This window comes from Eschrichtius robustus, chromosome 7 (assembly GCF_028021215.1).
Source record: "Eschrichtius robustus isolate mEscRob2 chromosome 7, mEscRob2.pri, whole genome shotgun sequence".
NCBI classification, from domain to species: domain Eukaryota; kingdom Metazoa; phylum Chordata; class Mammalia; order Artiodactyla; family Eschrichtiidae; genus Eschrichtius; species Eschrichtius robustus.
The window spans coordinates 73637254-73657552 of record NC_090830.1 but is presented as its reverse complement, the minus strand read 5'-3'; the positions used below and the strand labels follow the sequence as shown (position 1 = coordinate 73657552).

At 34.2% G+C, this 20299-nt stretch overlaps 1 protein-coding gene across 7 annotated transcripts in view; it reads left to right on the top strand.

Moving 5' to 3' along the window:
• The window catches only part of HERC4 (HECT and RLD domain containing E3 ubiquitin protein ligase 4), a 130605-nt gene that overhangs the window by 32749 nt on the left and 77557 nt on the right, over positions 1-20299 (top strand). For all 7 annotated transcript variants that reach the window (XM_068547663.1, XM_068547665.1, XM_068547661.1 and 4 more), the window contains 4 exons: positions 657-733; positions 3834-4055; positions 5161-5252; positions 14286-14416. In XM_068547663.1, the coding sequence (XP_068403764.1) occupies positions 657-733; positions 3834-4055; positions 5161-5252; positions 14286-14416 (522 nt within the window). The remainder of the gene's footprint in view (positions 1-656; positions 734-3833; positions 4056-5160; positions 5253-14285; positions 14417-20299) is intronic.

The window sequence follows — 20299 nt, the reverse complement described above, 5'->3', positions numbered from 1 at the left end:
TAAGAATCCACCTGCCAATGCAGGGGACATGGGTTCGGGCCCTGGTCTGGTGAGATCCCACATGCCGCAGAACAACTAAGCCCATGAACCACAACTACTGAGCCTGCGCTCTAGAGCCCATGAGCCATAACTACTGAGCCTGCATGCCACAACTACTGAAGCCTGCATGCCTAGAGCCCATGCTCCGCAACAATAGAAGCCACCGCAATGAGAAGCCCGCGCACTGCAATGAAGAATGGCCGCTGCTCGCCGCAACTGGAGAAAGCCCGCACGTAGCAACGAAGACCCAGTGCAGCCAAGAATAAAAATAAATTGATAAATAAATAAAATAAATTTATTAAAAAAATTTTAAAAAGCACTGAGCTGTGAGCATAGTTTACTGTGCTTAAATATTGTCCTTTCAAAGTGTTTTCTCATCATATCTCTTAATTTTTTCATATTTAGATTTTGTTTACTGATTTTAGCATAAATTTTTGGTAAATTGGGCCTGTATGAGAAAAAATATCATGAACTGCTAGGTCATGCTAGTAAGGAACTGCTGGTAAGGAAACTACTTGCACATAGTGGGTGGTCAATAAATCGCATAAATAAATAGCATTCAGGATCCATTTATTAAATGGAATTAACTGATCCTGATCTCTCTTCTTATTTTCTAGAAATATTAAAAGTTTGTCGGATATCCAGATAGTACAGGTTGCTTGTGGTTACTATCATTCACTTGCACTTTCTAAAGGTAAGCATTGCTTTTATTTTCTTTCCCCTTTTCAGTTTTATTACTTGATACTTTAATTGAGCCGAAATTCCTCCCAACTTCGTTCTTATTAAAGATTGTCTTGGTTCTTCTTGATCCTTTTCATATCTATATACATTTTAGAATTAGCTAGTCAGTTTTCACAGATACTTAAGCTGTTGGGATTTTGATTGGGATTGCATTGCCTCTGTAAATCAGTTTGAGGAAAATCTTTGTAATGTTGAGTCTTTCAATTCTTGAGCATGCTATATCCCTCCATTTATTTTAATCTCTTTTTAATTTTTCTCAAGAGTATTTTGTTGTTTTCTGTGGAAAAGTCTTATACACATTTTATTAGATTTTTCCCTAGATATTTCATATTTTTTGTTACTCTGGTGTCATTTTCAAATCGTTTATTACTAGCATATAGACATGAAATTGATTTTTTGTGTCTAATTGTTCTTTAGCCTGCTGAACATTATTCCTTTATACCTGGGGAAGTTTATAACTTGCCCAAGTTCATTTGCACTCACAGATAAACTTTTTATGAATAGAAACAGAGAAGTCTAAGTATCCTATAACCTTTGTTTATTTGACTTCTTCCTATGCCAGCTAAGGATTATAACGTGGATTAGTAAAGAACCTGCCATATATTTGTTTTTTATCATTTAAAAAAATAAGTTCCAGTGGCTTCATTATTATTATTTTTAATTTATTAAATGCCTAGTGAGGCCTACTATGAATGAAACAGTAGACTAGAACTATAGGGAAATACGATAAGTTAAGAGAAAGTTTTAGGGAACATACCATCTATTAGAAGAGGCAGATATGCAAATAATGAGGCAGAAAAAATATATACTACTTTTGGTCAAAGGAAAAGTAAAATACGATGGGCATAAGGAAAAAAGTTTAATTAGTTTCAATCAGTAGAATTGGTAACAATAAAGAAGGGATTGATATTTGATGCAAGTCTTGAAAGATGATTACAATTTCTTCAGAATTGGAGAGGTTGTGAAGCAGCTACGGAAAATGTTGAGGATTGGCTAAGGTAATAGTACTAGTAAAGGCATAGAATCTGGGAAATATTTTGTGTATTTGAGTATCGGAATATAGTTTTACGTGGGTATTTTGAGAGCATGGGAGACATTTTCATACTTCAGTTGAGACTAAAGTAAAAACAAATCTGTTACAAAGGGCCTTACATGCCATATTAAGGAATTTGGATTTATTCCATCAAAGGAATAAAGTAGGGGGTGGGGGCTGGCATCCCTGTATTCTTTGTTGTTACTTTGCCAGCTCCTCTTTTGATACTTTGGTAGGTAAATCCAAGATAAATTTAAACCCAAAGGTTTTACCGATGAGGACAGTTTTTCTATCTTGAGGTATCTTACAGGTATTCTTTTCCCTTATTCAGCTTCATGTTTTAGCAGTATCTTACTCATATAATGGAAAAAAAAAAATTTTTTTTTTTTTGATCACTCAGTACAAACTAGGCACGTTAGGGTGTACAGTAAACAGTGGTAAGCAGTACACTACCAGCCCTTATGGTACAGTCACACAAATAACAATATAGTTACATACTATGAAAAAAAAAAGTTTGGGATATTTAGATCATATAACAGGGGGACTGAACTTAATCTGGCAGATCAAGGAAGGCTTCCTGCTGGGAGACAATAGAAGTAAACTAGACAAGGGTGAGGGGAAGGTTTAGGCAGAGTGTGTGAGACAGCAAGTGTGTGAGAAATGGTCATTGGAGAATATAAAGGAAGTTGAGTATGGCTAGAGTATAGTAAGTGAGGGAAGAGGCTGGTATGAAATGAGCTCAGAAACATAGGTAGATTTTACAGAACCTTATAAGCCTTGTTAAAAGTGTTTATCTCAAGAGCAGTGAGAAGGCACTGATTTCTGTTTTTTTCAGGTGAGCAGCATTTCAAATCTACATTTTTTAAAAAAGTCAACTCATTTGCGATTTATTATGAAATAAACACACAGACATAAATTTACAGAACAGTTAATTTGAAACTTATCCAGACCATTATTAATGGTGTCTGTCTTATATCAGATCTACATTTTTATATCTCTTTGTATATATACAAATGTCTGCTGGTATGTCCATAGAGTATTTCTGGAAGTACATATCAGCAGTTAGTAAGAGTGCTTGTCTCTTGGGAGAGGAACCGGGGATCTAGTTTTGAAGGGAGACTTACTTTTAATAAGTGTGTACTATTTTATGGTATGGATTTTTAAAAATCAGATATTAGTGTGTCAATTATTAGCTTAGTGCCATTTATTTAATAAAAATAAGTAAAAAGATGTTTAAAGTTGCAAAAAATGTAGCAATGGGTGAGCAAATGTGACAAGAGAACTATTACAAGAACCAGGTGAAATGGTGAGGAGTGGATCTATTTGCCATATTTTTCTTTAGAAAGAAAACTGTATATAACTTGATGATAGATTGTTAAAAATGTGTATATAAGGTAAGAGAGGAGAGGAGTATTAAGGATGACTCCTGTGTTTATGGTTTGTGCTGCTGAATCAGTTAAGGTGTTATCTACTGAGAATGAGGAACACTAGGAAGAGGTCCAGGTATGGGAGGTAGGATGGGGGTCATGAGTTGAGTTTAGGGCATGTTGAGCTGGAAGTACCTTTCAAATATTGAAATGTAGCTGTCAGGTAAACAATTGGATACATGGGTTTATTGCTCAGAGGAGAGATCTGGGCTAGTGATAAATTTTGAATGTGATAGCATATAATTGATAACTGAAACCTTGAGCTTGAATGAGTACCTCCTGGGAGAAGTCATAGAATAAAAGTGAGACCTGAGGAATACTAAAAAGAGATGGTCCTTTCTTGAGGAACAACAGGAAATGAGATTATCCCCAGTTATGTGACTTACCCATTCATCAGTAAAGTAAGTCAAACTAAAACTGTATTAACATGGATTATTCAAGGTAGTATTGTTTCCATATAAGAAATAAATTTAATAAGGAGGAATATGTATTTTCATCAAATGAGAGGAAGAATATCCCAAAATAACTGATGATTTTCAAGTGAAATTTTTTGTGTGTGAGAAAAATAGTAATTTATGATTTTTGTTTTACAGCAAGTGAAGTCTTCTGTTGGGGACAGAATAAATATGGCCAGTTGGGTTTAGGCATTGACTGTAAAAAGCAAGCTTCACCACAACTGATTAAGTCTTTACTTGGAATCCCTTTCATGCAAGTTGCAGCAGGAGGAGCCCATAGTTTTGTACTCACCCTTTCTGGAGCTATCTTTGGATGGGGACGCAACAAATTTGGTCAACTAGGTCTTAATGATGAAAATGGTAGGTTTGCATTATTTATAAATATATATTTAAAAAGAGATGATGTTTTGAGATATATCAGTGATTCTTAGTGTCAGAGAGAAGTGTACCCAAATCTTCCCTGGTGTTGAGGTGGGGATGAGAGGTTAATTTTAAAATTCCATTTGATAATAATATTTTTAGGAGATTGTGGGAAGGCCAAAAATATTATTTTATTCTAGAATAAAATATAGAAAGTATATCTGGACAAAAATCTTCAGTGTTGGATGTTCACTAAAAGAAAGTTGAGAAAAACATTACTTCAAATTGGTAATCACATTATCAGCCACCATCAGTGGAAAAAAATTATAAAATTATCGTGAAAAGTAACATGAAGTGTTCATCTATTTGAGTATTTCAAGGAAATATTTAAATCTGAGTCATTTAATTAATTACTGTTACCAGTGATGCTAGATTCTTGAAAATAAACTTTTTGAATTTTAAAAAATTATAACTACTTAAAACAAGTTTTGGGATCTTGGCAACTGATTTTTCATAGCTACATTGGGTTGAATGCCAGTATTTGAAATGCAAATACTAATAAAGTTCAACATAATTATAATGACCTAGAGACAAAAGTGAGTTGTTGATCTAGTAACAACTGCTAATGATAAATAATACTCTCAGAAAGAATTTTAAAATATTTTGTTTTGCATGAGAAAAATATGTCAGATTAGGACATTATATCTCTTTTCTGCTATAAAATAGCAGAAAGTATAATTTTCAGGCTTTTTAAAGTAGGATCCTATGAGCTTAATTATCATGAGGTGAATATAAAGAATGATATGCGTCTATTAGAAGCAGTCAGATAGCTTTGAAATTCCTTGATTTGAAGAGTCCTGTGCAGATTGGCGTTTAGGCAGTTTAGCACTTGTTACTCTTTTTAGAGCTCTCCTTTATCACAGTAGCATGAATAGAAAGGCGTGGGAGCCCAACTTAGTAGGCTTGTACCACAAAATCATTGAATTGTTAAAATTGTTTAGTTATCACCATCTTCCACAGTTCGGGAAGCTGTAGAGGAAACGCATTTTAGAAGCTTTTAATTTTAAAAATACTGTTCGTTAATGTCTCTTGTTGGAATTTTCAGATAGGTATGTTCCTAATTTACTAAAGTCACTAAGAACTCAGAAAATAGTTTATATTTGTTGTGGAGAAGATCATACTGCTGCACTAACCAAGGTATTGTACTCCTATAAAACTTTTTTATTAATAGTTATGGTAGTTATTTCATAATTAGTGAATATTTTCATGATATTTACTTTGAAACTTGAGTGTTATTGATGTCTAAAAAATAATTTATCTTAAAAAAGGGACTTAGGTTATTATCTGTTCTCAAAAACTATTTACATTAGATTTCAACTGTTTCATGTTATGAAATGTGAATTGTGATCTACTGTTTGTGTGATGATAATATATATTGTTGAATTTTTCAACTTCATGTGAAATACTGCTTTAATAATACTGTGAATGAAATAATTCCTTTTTCGTTTGTCAGGCTTGCTGTGCTTTGTGTATCAATCCCATTTATATTGCATAACTCTGCCTAATTTTAATTTACCTCCCATGTGCCTTATAACAAGTAATAGAGACTGAATCCCTCTATTATCCATAGGCCAAGTATTAGTCAAGCAGTTATAATGGGCTTTCATCACAATCTTGTTAATGGCTTTAACTCTGACCTCTCACTTTGTTGGGTATGTACCAGTTCAGTATCAATACTGTATAGTTCTCTAGCAATTAGAAGTAAAATGAAAATAAAAACATTAAACTAACCTTTACCAGCAGTATTATTTATTATAGTCATGTTAACGTAAAGGAACTGGCAAGTTATCATTGGCTAAATTAGAAATTAATGTTTTTGCTTCTTTATCTTTATATCCTGCATAGTAGATAAAATTGGCAAGAAAAAATTAACTTCTAATCAGATTTATAAAATTTCTACACACTTACTCCCACATTGGGAATTTTAGAAGAAGAATTATTCTCAGTCCTTATCAAATATAGTGTACTAAAGGTACTTTAAAAAATATTACAATGACCAGTTACGAAAGTTAATTTTTTTAAATTTTATATTATTTGCTTTTGAGTAAGGAAGTTTCGCTATCCTTACTGATCTTATTACCATATTTCATTGATTTTTTTTTTGTCATTCAAATTGCAGATGTAATCACTGCTGGCAAGTTATAAATTTTAGTCATTCTATCATTGGTATTTAGGAGAAATAAGGCTGTGTTGAAGATAATAGTAAAAAATACTTTGTATAATATCATTCCATAGGACTAACTTTGTGGTAGAAAGATTCACATGTTAATGCTTTTCAAATTCAGCCTTTCAGATAGCCACTCATCTTATTTTCCCAAGATTTCTAAAGATTTCTCTTTATATCTATTGAGTTTTTTAAAAATGCTAATTCTATTAATCTGCTGTATTTCTCTCTCAGAACAGTAGCTGGTGATACTTGTTCACTGGAATTCTTGGTGTATATTATTTTTAACAAAATCAGATAGTTTTAAATATTTCAAAAGTAAAATATTTTATTTTTCCTTGTTTAAAGTTAGAATATAGTTCTATATCAATGTCTTTTGCTTTTCTGGAAGAGCTTCTTGCAAATAGATTAGTATTGCTTTACAAAGCAGTTTCCTTGTGCAAAACAAACATTAGGAAAACTTTTAAAACAGATTTTTAAAATCAGAATAAATGGAAAGACATGCATGTTAATGGATATGAGGACACTACCATAATGATGTCAATTTTTTTCAAGTTCTTTTACAAATTCTTTATGCAAATCACATATACATATACCTTTTGACTTATCAATCCCTTAGTAATTTTAAGAATCTGTTCCAAAGATACTAAGTTATGTATACACAAGGCCATTTACGGTGGCAGTATTTTAATAACAAAAGAAGAGAAGAAATCCAGATTCCCATCAGTAGCAGTCTAATTGAATAAACTATGGTAACTCCACTGCGTGGAGTACCATGCCCTGTAAAACAGAATGAGGAAGATCTCTATATTATGTTGTGGAACGATTGTCAGGATATATTATTGTTAAGGAAAAAGAAGAAGGTACATGTTATTTATATGTGAAAAGAATTAATAGGTAGACCAAATGAGCCTTGCCTTATAGGTTTGACTTTTGAACCTAGAAACTGTTACACATAATTAAAAAGCTTATATGTTAAAAGAATTCTTCAAAATTACAAGTGGCACAAATACAGAAAGAAGAATTCTTTTAGGGTATTTTAAAGTACAGTATTTTGTTGTGCATCACTGGTGGGAAATAGCCTAAAGATAAACCGAATTCGCAAAGAGGTCTTAAACTGCATTCTGTAGTCTTATTGTTAGTAGTAAAATTGGCAGCGTTTATTTTCAGTATATTGTATATAGAATAGGATAAAGCAATTAAGTATTTGTATTACTCTCATTAGAAACTATGATTTTCATCTTAAGAGAAAAGAGATATAAAATGGTAGCAATTAAATTAAAACCCTGTAATCTTTGCTTTGAATCACAAGTATCAGTGTGAATTATTATTTTTCTCCTTCTAAAATAAGTTTGTTTTGTTTTGTTTTTGTTTTGTTTTTTGGTGTGTGGTGGTTTTTTGTTGTTGTTGTTTTTTTTTTTTTGCTATGGCCACCAAAAGGTTCTAGAAATAACTAAACATTTGTAATCTGGTAGCAATGAACATCCTTTGATTGTTGTAGACTCTATACTAAAAAGAACCAGGGCTTCTTAGAGAAGAGTCTGATCTCATATCTGGGACCAAAAAAAAAAGTATGAAACTAGCCTTGAGTATTTTGTGTTACAAAAAAGCAAAGACTACTAAGAGCATGTCACAAGGACAACTTGAAGGAGCTTTCAGTGGTTAACAAAAATAAATAATGTCTACAATAAATGGAAAGATATCCAATATATAAAAATCTGTGACTTCATAATGATCGTCTTCTTACCCAGATCAACACAAAGCAAACTTCATTGCTTATCTTTGGAGGTTGCTAGGGCAACAACTTATTTTTCTAAAAATCTGTAAATGAGAAAGAAGCATTTCTTCTACCTCTTAATTGCAAATTGTATTTTATAATAACTCAATAGTTGATGAGTTAACTTCTCTATAGAAGAATTTCGACTAATAAATTTAGAAGAAATAATAAGATTAGAATATCTCCATTTTATATTCCCTAATGAAATAATGGATCTAGGCAAAGATCAACATTAAGCTTAATGGGGATAGATTAGGCTGAAACACACTGTCCCACTTACTTATTTTTAACTTTACCAATCAGACATATGCTTTCTGACATGGTGTAATAAAATACTAATCAAGAAAATTTAAATATGACCTCTATATTAAATAATATTAAAGAAATATTAAAGGGGTCAATTCCTCAAGAACATATAACAATTATACCTATATATGTTCCCAACACAGCAAATATTAACAAGTATTAACAGATCTGAAGGCAGAAGTAGACAGCAACACAATAACAGTAGGGGACTTAAGTACCCCACTTTCAACAGAGGCTGGATCATCCTGACAGAAAACCAATAAGGAATATTTGACTTGAAGTACACTTTATATCAAATGGACCTAACAGACATATACAGAACATTGTATCCAAGAGTAGCAGGATATACATTCTTCTCAAGCAAACAGTGGAACATTCTGCAGGAGAGATCATGCTAGGTCAAAAACACGTCTTAACAAACATAAGACAATTGAAATAATATCACGTATGTTTTCCAACCATAGTCGTATGAAACTAGGAATCATTAACAGGAGGAAAGCTGGAAAATTCACAAATATTTGGAAATTAAAAAGTACACTTCTGAATAATCATTGGGTCATAGAAGAAATAAAAGGGAAATTTAAAAATATCTTGAGAAATGAAAATGGAAACACAACATGACAAAACTTTTGGAAGCAACAAAAGCAGCTCTAATAGGGAAGTTTATAGCAATAAACACCTACATTAAGAAAAAAGATTGCAAATAAACAGCTTAACTTTATACCTCAAGGAACTAGGAAAAACATCGTACTAAGTCCAAAGTTAGCAGAAGAAAGGGAATTACAAAGACCAGAGCAGAAATAAATGAAATAGAGATTAGAAAAACATCAGAGAAGAATAACACACCTAAGAGCTGTTTTTCTGAAAAGATTTTTTTTAATGGACAAATCTTTAGCTAGACTAAGAAGAAAAGACTCAAATAAAATCAGACGGGGAGGAGACATTACAACTGATAATGCAGAAATACAAAGGTTCATAAGAGACTACTATCAATAATTATATACCAACAAATTTATCAGATAACCTAGATGAAATGGGTACATTCCAGAAACATACAAACTGCCAGAACTGAATCATAAAGAAACAAAATCTGAACACGCCTCTGATGAGTAAGGAGATTGAATCAGTAGTCAAAAGTCTCCCAACAAAGAAAAGCCCAGGACTGGATGTCTTCAAAAATCTCCCAACAAAGAGAAGCTCATTCACTGGATGGTGAATTCTACTATTTAAAAAATAATTAACACCAGTCCATCTCAAACTCCTCTGAAAAACAGAAGAGGAGGGAACACTTCCAAACTTATTTTATAAGGCCGGCACCATCCTGATACCAAAGACACAGAAAGACACTGCAAGGAGAGTAAGTTACAAGCCAACATCCTTGATGAATGTAGATTCAGAACTACTCAATACTAGCAAACTAAATTCAACAGTACATTTAAATGATTATATAGCCAGTGATCAAGTGGGATTTATCCCTGGGATGCAAGGATGGTTCAACATTTACAAATCAGTGTTATACACCACATTAACAGAATGAAGGGTACAAATCGTATTATCATCTCAGTAGATACAGGAAAAGCATTTGACAAAATTGAGCATCTTTTTATGATAAAAACTGTCAACAAAGTGAATATGGAGGGAACATGCCTCAACATGATAAAGGCCGTCTATGACAAACCCACCACTAACATAATACTTAATGGTGAAAATTTGAAAGCTTTTCCTTTAAGATCAGGAACAAGACAGGATGCCCACTCTCACCACTGCTATTCAAGATAGTACTGGGAGTCCTAGCCACAGCAGTTAGTCAAGAGAAAGAAATTAAAGGCATCCAAATTAGAAAGGAAAAACTAAAATTGTCTCTTTGCAGATGTCTTGATATTTTATATAGCAAACCCTAAAGACTCCTCAAAAAATCTGTTAGAACCAAGAAATACAGTGAAGTTGTAGGATACAAATTAACATATAAAAATCAGTTGCGGGGGTGCTTCCCTGGTGGCTCAGTGGTTGAGAATCTGCCTGCCAATGCAGGGGACACAGGTTCGAGCCCTGGTCTGGGAAGATCCCACGTGCCACAGAGCAACTAAGCCTGTGTGCCACAACTACTGCGCCTGTGCGCTAGAGCCCATGAGCCACAACTACTGAGCCTACGTACCGCAACTACTGAAGCCCACACACCTAGAGCCTGTACTCTGCAACAAGAGAAACCACTGCAGTGAGAAGCCCGCGCACCGCAATGAAGAGTAGCCCCCACTCGCCTCAACTAGAGAAAGCCCGCACACAGCAACGAAGACCCAACACAGCCAAAAATAAATAAAAAATAAACTAAAAACTAAAAAAAAAAAAAAAATCAGTTGCGGGACTTCCTTTGTGGTCCATTGGCTAAGACTCCATGCTCCCAATGCAGGGGGCCCGGGTTTGATCCCTGGTCAGGGAACTAGATCCCACATGCTGCAACTAAGAAGCTTGCATGCCACAACTAAAGATCCCACATGCTGCCACAAAGATCCCACACACGACAACGAAGATCCTGCGTGCCGCAACTAAGACCTGACGCAAACAAATAAGCAAGTAAATATTTTTTAAAGAATCAGTTGCGTTTTTATACACTGAAAACAAACTATCTGAAAGAGAAATTAAGCAGTAGCCGCATTTACAATATTATCAAAAACGTAGGGCTTCCCTGGTGGCGCAGTTGTTGAGAATCTGCCTGCTAATGCAGGGGACACGGGCTCGAGCCCTGGTCTGGGAAGATCCCACATGCTGCGGAGCAACTAGGCCCGTGAGCCACAATTGCTGAGCCTGCGCGTCTGGAGCCTGTGCTCCGCAACAAGAGAGGCCGCGATAGTGAGAGGCCCGCGCACCGCAATGAAGAGTGGCCCCCGCTTGCCACAACTAGAGAAAGCCCTGGCACAGAAACGAAGACCCAACACAGCCATAAATAAATAAATATATAAATAATTTTTAAAAAACCAAAAAAACGTAATGCTTAGTAATAAAGGTGAGCCAAGCAGATGAAAGACCTGTACACTGAAAACTATATGAGACATCAGTGAAAGAAATTGAAGAAGACAGAAATAAATGGAAAGATATCTCATGTTCTTGGATTGGAAGAAGTAATATTGTTAAAATATCCACACTGCTCAAAGTGAGCTACAGATTCAATACAATCCCTATCCAGATTCCAATGGCATTTTTCACAGAAATAGAGCAATCTTAAAATTCATATAGAACCACAAAAGACTCAGAATAGCCAAAGCAGTCTTGAGAAAGAACAATGAAGTGAAGGCATAACAGTTTCTGATTTTAAACTATATTACAAAGCTGTAGTAATCAAAGCAGTATGATACTGGCATAAAAGCAGACACATATACCAGTCAAACAGAATAGATAGCCCAGAAATAAATGCAACTATTCATTGATACGGTGCCAAGAGCACACAGTGGAAAAGGATAGTCTCTTCAATAAATGATGCTGGGAAATATGGATATCCATATGCAAAAACTGGACTCCTAATTCACACCACTCACAAAATGTAGCTCAAATGGAATAAAGACTTAAATGTAAGACCTGAAACTGTAAAACTCTTAGGAGAAAACATGGGGGGAAAGTTCCTTGACATTAGTATTGGTAGGCATTTTTTGGATGTGACACCAAAAGCACACAGGTAACAAAAGCAAAAATAAACTAAAAGCTTCTGCACAGCAAAGAAAACAGTCAACGAAATGAAAAGTCATCCTGTGGAATGAGAGAAAATATTTGTAAATCATATATCTGATTAGGGGTTAATATCTAAAATATATAAGGAACTCACGTAACTCATGGCTGAAAAACAATCTAATTTTGAAATGGGCAAAGGGCCAGAATAAACATTTTTCCAGAGGAGATATACAAATGACCAAAAGGTACATGAAAAGGGTGCTCAATGTCAATATCACAATCATCAGGAAAATGCAGATCAAGACCACAATGAGATATCACCTCACATCTGTTAGGATCGCTATAATTAAAAAAAAAAAAAAGGACAAGTATATAGAGAAAAGGGGAGCCCTGTATACTGCTGGTGGGAATATAAATTGGTGCGGCCATTAGGGAAAACAATATGAAGCTTCCTCAAAAACTTGAAAATAGAACTACTGTAGGACCCAGCAGTTCCACTTTTGGATGTATTTCTGAAGGAAATGAAAACAGGATCTCAGAGAGATAAATACATTCTCATGTTTTTTGAAGCATTATTCACAATAGCCAAGATATTTAAACAACCTAAGTGTCCATTGCCAAATGAGTGGATAAAGGAAATGTGATGTGTACATGTTTGTGTGCATATGCGCGCACACACACACACTGGAATATTATTCAGCCATAAAAAGGGGAAATCCTTTCATTTGTAACAACATATATGAACCTCAAGGGCATTATGGTAAGTGAAATAAGCCAGGCAAAGACACACTAAATGGTATCACTTATATGTGGCATTGTTTAAAAAAAAAAAAAAAAAAAGGGTGGGGATAGAAAGTCAAATTCATAGAAACAAAGAGTAGAATGGTGGTTGCCAGGGGGTAGGGGGTGAGGGAAATGGGGATATGTGGTCAAAGGGTACAGACTTTCTGTTACAAGATTATTAAATTCTGAGGATCTAATGTACAGCATGGTGACTGTAATTAACGATACAGTATTCTATGCTTGAAATCTGTTAAGAGTAGATCTGAAGCTTTCTCACACACACACACAAGAAGGATTATATGAGGTGATGGATGTGTTAATTAACTTGACTGGTAATAATTTCACAGAGTATATGTCAAGTCATGCTGTGCCCTTTAAATATATACAATTTTATGTCAAGTCAATGATATCAATAAAACTGGAAAAAACATAAGAAATAAAAATTAACACTTGCTATTTCTGTCCAAAAAAAGGAAATTAATACTTCTTGTGTGATAATAGTATTGTGTCATATATTTTTATCTGTTAGAGGTATATGCCATTGAAGATACATATGCATTTATATGTGAAATGATTTGTTGACCACAGTGTACTTTAAAGTACTCCAGTACTTTTTTTGCTTTAAAGTACCCCCAAAAAAGGGAAGTGGGAGGGGCATCAATGAAACAGGATTATCTAAGTTTTGCCAGTTGAAACTGAGTGATGTTATGTGATCATTCATATATAGATAAATATATATATGTATGTATGTCTTTTGTGCATTTGTTTACATTTCCCATGATAAAAAAATTTTAAACAGAAAAATCAATTTCCTTACATAGCAATCTGTATAAATACTTATATCCTGCTTTCATCATTTAGTAGCATAAATTTGTATACATAGCTGCAACTATGAAGAAAAGCAATTGAATTGAAAAGTACTAACTGTGCTTGTGTTAAAATGTCATCATGAATTACTTTTTAAAAACATAACCTTTAATCCTGTTATGCATTTTTATGATAAATATTTTAAAGACCATTTATATTTTAGTAACTGTATGCTAAGAATATTATTATTAGTGCACTCTCTGGTTACATATACTCTTTTTTTGCAGAGCTACTTTGGAAACTGAAAATGATACCATTTTTAGGTTTTGTGAAATTTTATAGGTGTGTACTTGGGATTCAACAAGACTATAACGATAGTAAAAGGCAATGCAAAAAATAATTATTAGTATCTCTTTAATGATGACTTTATAATGATGAGAACATAATTAAATACTTTTAAAATATGTGAAAATAATTAGCCATATCAGCCTGGAACTCTTAGATTTAAGACATTTTACCTTGAAAAGTCAAGGTATCTTGACTATCTTATCATCTGTTAAATTGCAAAGACAATAGAAGAGAAAATTTGACTCCATATTAAAGATTAACTTATTTTCCTGAAGATTATTTTATCAGGCTTTCTAATGACAAAGGGTTGTTTTTTTTTTTTTAGGAAGGTGGAGTGTTTACTTTTGGAGCTGGAGGGTATGGTCAGTTGGGTCATAACTCTACCAGTCATGAAATAAACCCAAGGAAAGTTTTTGAACTTATGGGAAGCATTGTCACTCAGATTGCTTGTGGAAGGTAAGCAGTTTTAGAAAAGAGTATTTTGATCTATAACCCAATTATTTAGGATTTTTTTTTTTTAACAGTCCAGGGGTCTTTTTTTTTTTAATCTATTATGCCATGAATTCATAGGGAATGGCTTCTAGCAGCTTAGGCCCCTTTCCATTGGTTCTCACAAAGTGTGCTTCTCTGGTGGAACAGGCTGGCACTTCATTTGAACCTGAGTGCCTTTCTATTTGGCTTCCTTTTTTTTTTTTCTTTCTTTCTGTTTTTTTTTAATTGGAGTATAATTGCTTTACAATGTTGTTAGTTTCTGCTGTACAACAAAGTGAATCAGCTATATGCATACATATATCCCCTCCCTCTTGGACCTCCCTCCCACCCCCCCCATCCCACCCATCTAGGTCATCACACACTGAGCTGAGCTCCCTGTGCTATACAGCAGGTTCCCACTAGCTATCTATTTTACACATGGTAGTGTATATATGTCAATCCTAATCTCCTAATTCATTCCACCCTCCCGTTCTCTACATCTGTGTCTCTATTCCTGCCCTGCAAATAGGATAATCTGTACCATTTTTCTAGATTCCACATATATGCGTTAATATACGATATTTGTTTTTCTGACTTCACTCTGTATGCCAGACTTTAGGTCCATCCACGTCTCTACAAATGACCCAGTTTTGTTCCTTTTTATGGCTGAGTAATATTCCACTGTCTATATATACCACATCTTCTTTATCCATTTATCTGTCAGTGGACGTATAGGTTGCTTCCATGTCCTGGCTATTGTGAATAGTGCTGCAGTGAACATTGGGGTATATTTTTTTTTTTTTTTTTCTGATCATTTTTCTTCATATGTTTCAGGAAGCTATCATGGCTCTTAGGCTGCTGAATATGCTTGATATGTTCATTAATTCTCTTGGCAAGAAGAATCTTGCCCTTAACTTGTTTGTTTACAACAGTGCCAGTAGCATGCAGGGTAACATTGTAGACTCTTCCAGTTTTACCTTGGTAACATTTGTGGGGCATTCCTTTTTGAACAGTGTCATTTCCTTGATGTTTACAGTATCACATAGTTTCTTGTAGATTTGCACGTGTTGTGGCCAAAGGAGGAACTTCATGTTTTCTGGAATGCCTCGATAAGATATAGCGGTGCCTCTCCTCTTTCCCTTTGTGTTGGTCATTTTTGCAAATTACTGTAACATGGTAGTTCCAGTTGAAAGTGGAGATTTTTAAAATGAATTGTTCAGGAATCTAGTAATCTAAAATAAAAAACATTATCTTCTACATGCCTGATTTGCTGCTAAGGAATCATAGTAAGAGGAGAACCTTCTTTTATACTGATTATTTTACCTTTCTCTATTTGAAACAAATTTATCTGAGGCAAGATATTAATAAGGTAAATGTAATACTGTATATAACATTAAATAAATATAATTTATTGTATGTAACATCACACTTGAAGGGAAACTATAGATTGTCTTTTTTTCTTTTGCTTTTCCACCTTTTTTTTCTTTAAAGAATGAAGAAATTGACCAATTAATTACTTAAGACATAAGATTAGTTAGTGGTGAAAGTTGAATTGGACTCCTGATCTCCTGATTCCCAGTTCTTGGGAGTAAATAGGAGTCAGAGCTTTGTAACTGAGCTTCACCTTTGATGGATTAAATTTTGGTGGACTCCCCAGAGGCAAAATATCCTTTGCTTCAGTAACTCAGTTTTGACCACTTAGCTTAGTTTTCCAGCTAGTATGTATCTTTATACAATATAGTTAAGTTTTCCAACATTAATTCAAGTACATAGAATTACACTGTAGGTAGCCTTTGGTGACTTTTTTTTTTTTTTAACATCATGCTGTATGATTATCCATATGTGTGTAGCTATGGTTCTCCATCATTAGGTCTTATTGATGTGTTTTACTCAATTATATGCATATATAATTATTTTCTCAGTCATGGGCACTTGGGTATTTGCAGTTTTTGGCAAATACAAATAATGTTGCTTTGAACATTTATTATATAATATACATAAACTTTAATATTTCTAAAGTATATACCTAGAATGGAATTTCTGGGTCAAAGAGTATACTTAATTTGAGTTTTGTAGGTTAATGTCACCCTGTTTACCAGAATGGTTATACCAGTTTACCTTCCCATCACTATTGTATGAGAATTCCTATGTCCTTGTCACCATTTGGTATTGTTAGACTTTTAAATTTTTGCTAATCTCTTGGATATATAGTGGTACTTAATCATGATTTTAATTTGCATTTCCATGATTTGATAGGGATTGCATTGAGTTGGTAGATCACTTTCAGAAGTATTGACATCTTAACAACATTAAGTCTTTCAAACCATGAATCTGGGATGTCTTTCCATTTATTTAATTTCTTTCAGTAATATTTTGTAGTTTTCATTGTATGTCTTTTATCTATTTGCTTTCTCTATGCCTCACACTTTTTTTGTCCCTGATTTCCTACGTTACTGTTTTCTTCTGTGTTTAGTTTGTTTTTTGCAGTGAAATGTTTTAGTTTCCTCTCATTTCCTTTTCTGTATATTCTATAGCTATCTTTTTGTGGTTACCATGGGGATTACATTTAATATCCTAAAGTTATAACACTCTAACTCAAATTTATACTAGGTCAATTTCAATAACATACAAAAACTTTGTTCCTATATAGCTCTGTCCCCACCCCATTACATTTATTGGTGTCACAAGATAACTTTTTTATACATTGTGTGTCAGAAAACATAAATTAATAATTTTATGCATTAGTCTCTTAAATTCTGTAGAAAACAAAATTTGGAGGAAAAAAAACCACAAAATTACAATAATACTAGCTTTTATAATCACCCATATATTTACCTTTACTGAGATCTTTATTTTTTCATACAGCTTCAAGTTACTGTCTAGTGTCCTTTCATTTCAACCTGTAGGATTCTTTTTAGTATTTCTTAAAGGGCAGGGCTGGTGATAAACTCCCTGAGCTTTTATCTGTAAATGTCTTAATTTCTTTCTCACTTTTGAAGGACAGTTTTGTCAGATAATCAGATTCTTTGTTGATAGGTTTTTTCTTTCAGCAGTTTGAATATATAAGCCCACTGCCTTCTGACCTGCAAAGTTTCTGCTGAGAAATCTACTGAGAATCCTATTGAGGATCCCTTGTATGTGACAAGTCACTTCTCTCTTGCTTCATTCAGGTTTCTTTCTTTGTCTTTAGACAGTGTGATTGTAATGTGTCTCAGTATGGGTCTCTTTCAGTTCTTCCTACATGGAGTTTCTTGAATGTTTATGTCTTTCATCAAGTTTGGGTATTTTTTGGTTATTATTTCTTCAAATGATCTCTCTTTACCTCTTTTTACCTTCTGGAACTCCCACAGTGCCTATGTTGGTCCACTTCATGATGTCCCATAGGTCCCTTAGGTTCTCTTTACTTTTGTTCAGTCTTTTTTCTTTCTTTTCCTGAGACTTAATAATTTTAATTGTTTTATGTTCAAGTTCCTGTATTCTTTTTTCTTGCTGCTCAAATCTGCCTTTGAATCCCTCCAGTGAGTTTTTTATTTTAGTTAATGTATTTTTCATCTCCAGAACTTCCTTTTGGTGTGTTTTTAGGTTTTTTTTTTTAATTGATATTTCCATTTTCTTCATATATTGTTTTCTTGACTATTTCCATGTCTTCCTTTAGTTATTTGAGCATCTTTAAGAAAATTATTTTAGTTTTTGTCTATTAAGGTTCATCATCTGGTTGTTCTCAGGGAACAACCCTGTTGATTTATTTTTTTAAAGTAGACTTTATTTTTTACAGCATTTTTAGGTTCACTAGAAAATTAAATGGTATATTTGTTTCAATTGATGAACCTACTGTTGACAAAAATAATCAATAAACAATCTGTAATAGGAAAAGAAAGGAGTTTTATTTGAGCCAAACTGAGGACAGTAGCCTGGAAGACAGCTTCTCATATAACTCTGAGGAACTACTCCTCCAGAGAAGCATGGTTTTCAGCACAGTTTTATATTTTGTCAGAAGAAAGAACATCAAACAAGTCAAGGATACATTCCTTCAGGGTTTCCCAAAAAACAGATCAGCATGTACACAGCAAGTCCATATGGCCTTGGCACCTGGGAAGAGAGTCTTATCATCTAAGGAGTGCCAGCATTGGCATCCCAGGAAGGGAGGGATTTAATCTTTATTTTTAACATGGATATTCTTTACTTCTGGTCATTGTGCCCTTTTCTTTAATAATTACAGCAGATATACAGTATATGTTTGATAGGCCACAAGCAGGCTGTTTTAGTTAGGATTAAAATCACGTTAACTTATGTATAAGCCAGAATGACTTCCCCATACCTCAATATGTGAACATTTCTTTCATCGCTACATTGACAGATCATTACAGGTGTACATAGTGTATGTTAGGGTTCATTCTGTGGGTTTGGACAAATGTATAATGATGTGATCCACCATTATAGTATCATACAGGGTAATTTCAATGCCCTAAAAATCCTGTGTGCTCCCCTTATTTATCCTCCCCACTTCCCTAACTCCTGGCAGTCACTGATTTTTATTCTCATAGTTTTGCCTTTTCCGGAATGTAATATAATTGGAGTCACATAGTATGTAGCCTTCTCAGATTGTCTTCTTTCACTTAGTAATATGCATTTATGGTTCCTCCATGTTTTTTCATGGCTTGATTGCTGATTTCTTTTTAATGCTAACTAATATTCCAGTGTCTAGATGTACCAGTTTGTTTATCCATTCACCTACTGAAGGACATCCTGGTTGCTTCCAAGGTTTGGCAGTTATGAATAAAGCTATTATAAATATCTGTGTCAGGTTTTTGTGTAGACACAGGTTTTTAACTCCTTTGGATGAATAATGAAGAGCAAAATTGCTGAATCATATTGTAACAGTATGTTTAGTTTTGTAAGAAACCATCAAACTGCCTTCCAAAGGAGCTATATCATTTTGGATTCCCATGTTGGTTTATTTTTTCCTTTGAATGGGCCTTACTTTCCATTTTCTTTGCATTCTCTGTGATTTTTTTTCTTGTTGAAAACTGTACATTTGAACCTAATAATGGGGTAACTCTAGAAATAATATTCTTTCCCTTCTCTAGAGTTTGCTGTTTTTTGTTTTGTTTTTATTTTTTGATTTTTATAGGTTGTCTCTGTGCCAAGGATCAGCCTGAGGTGTAAACATAAGGTCTTCTCAGGTCATTTCTGAGACTGCACCTTTTCCGGGGCATGCACAATGACTTTCTAAATTCCTGTGTATGTGCAGTTACATTTGAATGTCCTAGATCTTAAATGACTGACTTCTAAAAGGGGCAGAAGAAAAAAGAAAGGGGAGAAAATAGAAGAAAATAAAAGGGAAGAAAACACCAGCCCTTTAAATCCTCTGGAAGTCTCTTCAGCTGGAGGGGAATAGGCTTGTAACAGTGGTCAGAAGGGGTGCAGAAAAGACTTACCCACCTTTGTATCTGTACCTCTGTGATCAGAAGCAGCAATCAGTGATTGGAGGACCAATCTCAAATATAAGGACAGGGTCCTTATTGCCTACCCTGGCTCCCACAAGCTATGTCCGAGATACTCTTGGAGCACGTGGATTATTGCTTGTCACAGGGCTGAGGGTGAAGGGGTAGGTAGCTACTACTGTGCTAAATGCTGAGATTAATCAAAATTAATTGCAATTTACCACCCAAGCCTTCCCTTGGAAATTGCAAGCCTTTAATAGACTCCAGAGTTTTAAAATAGTTACATCAGACAGATTCTGTCACAGCAGTTGTTGTCTAAGTGAGGAGACAGATTCCTGGTGCTTCCTATGCCGCCATCTTCTCAGACTCATCCACTCATAGCTCCATCTTCGAAAACTCCTTTGCCCTCCTGCTTTTTAGTGCC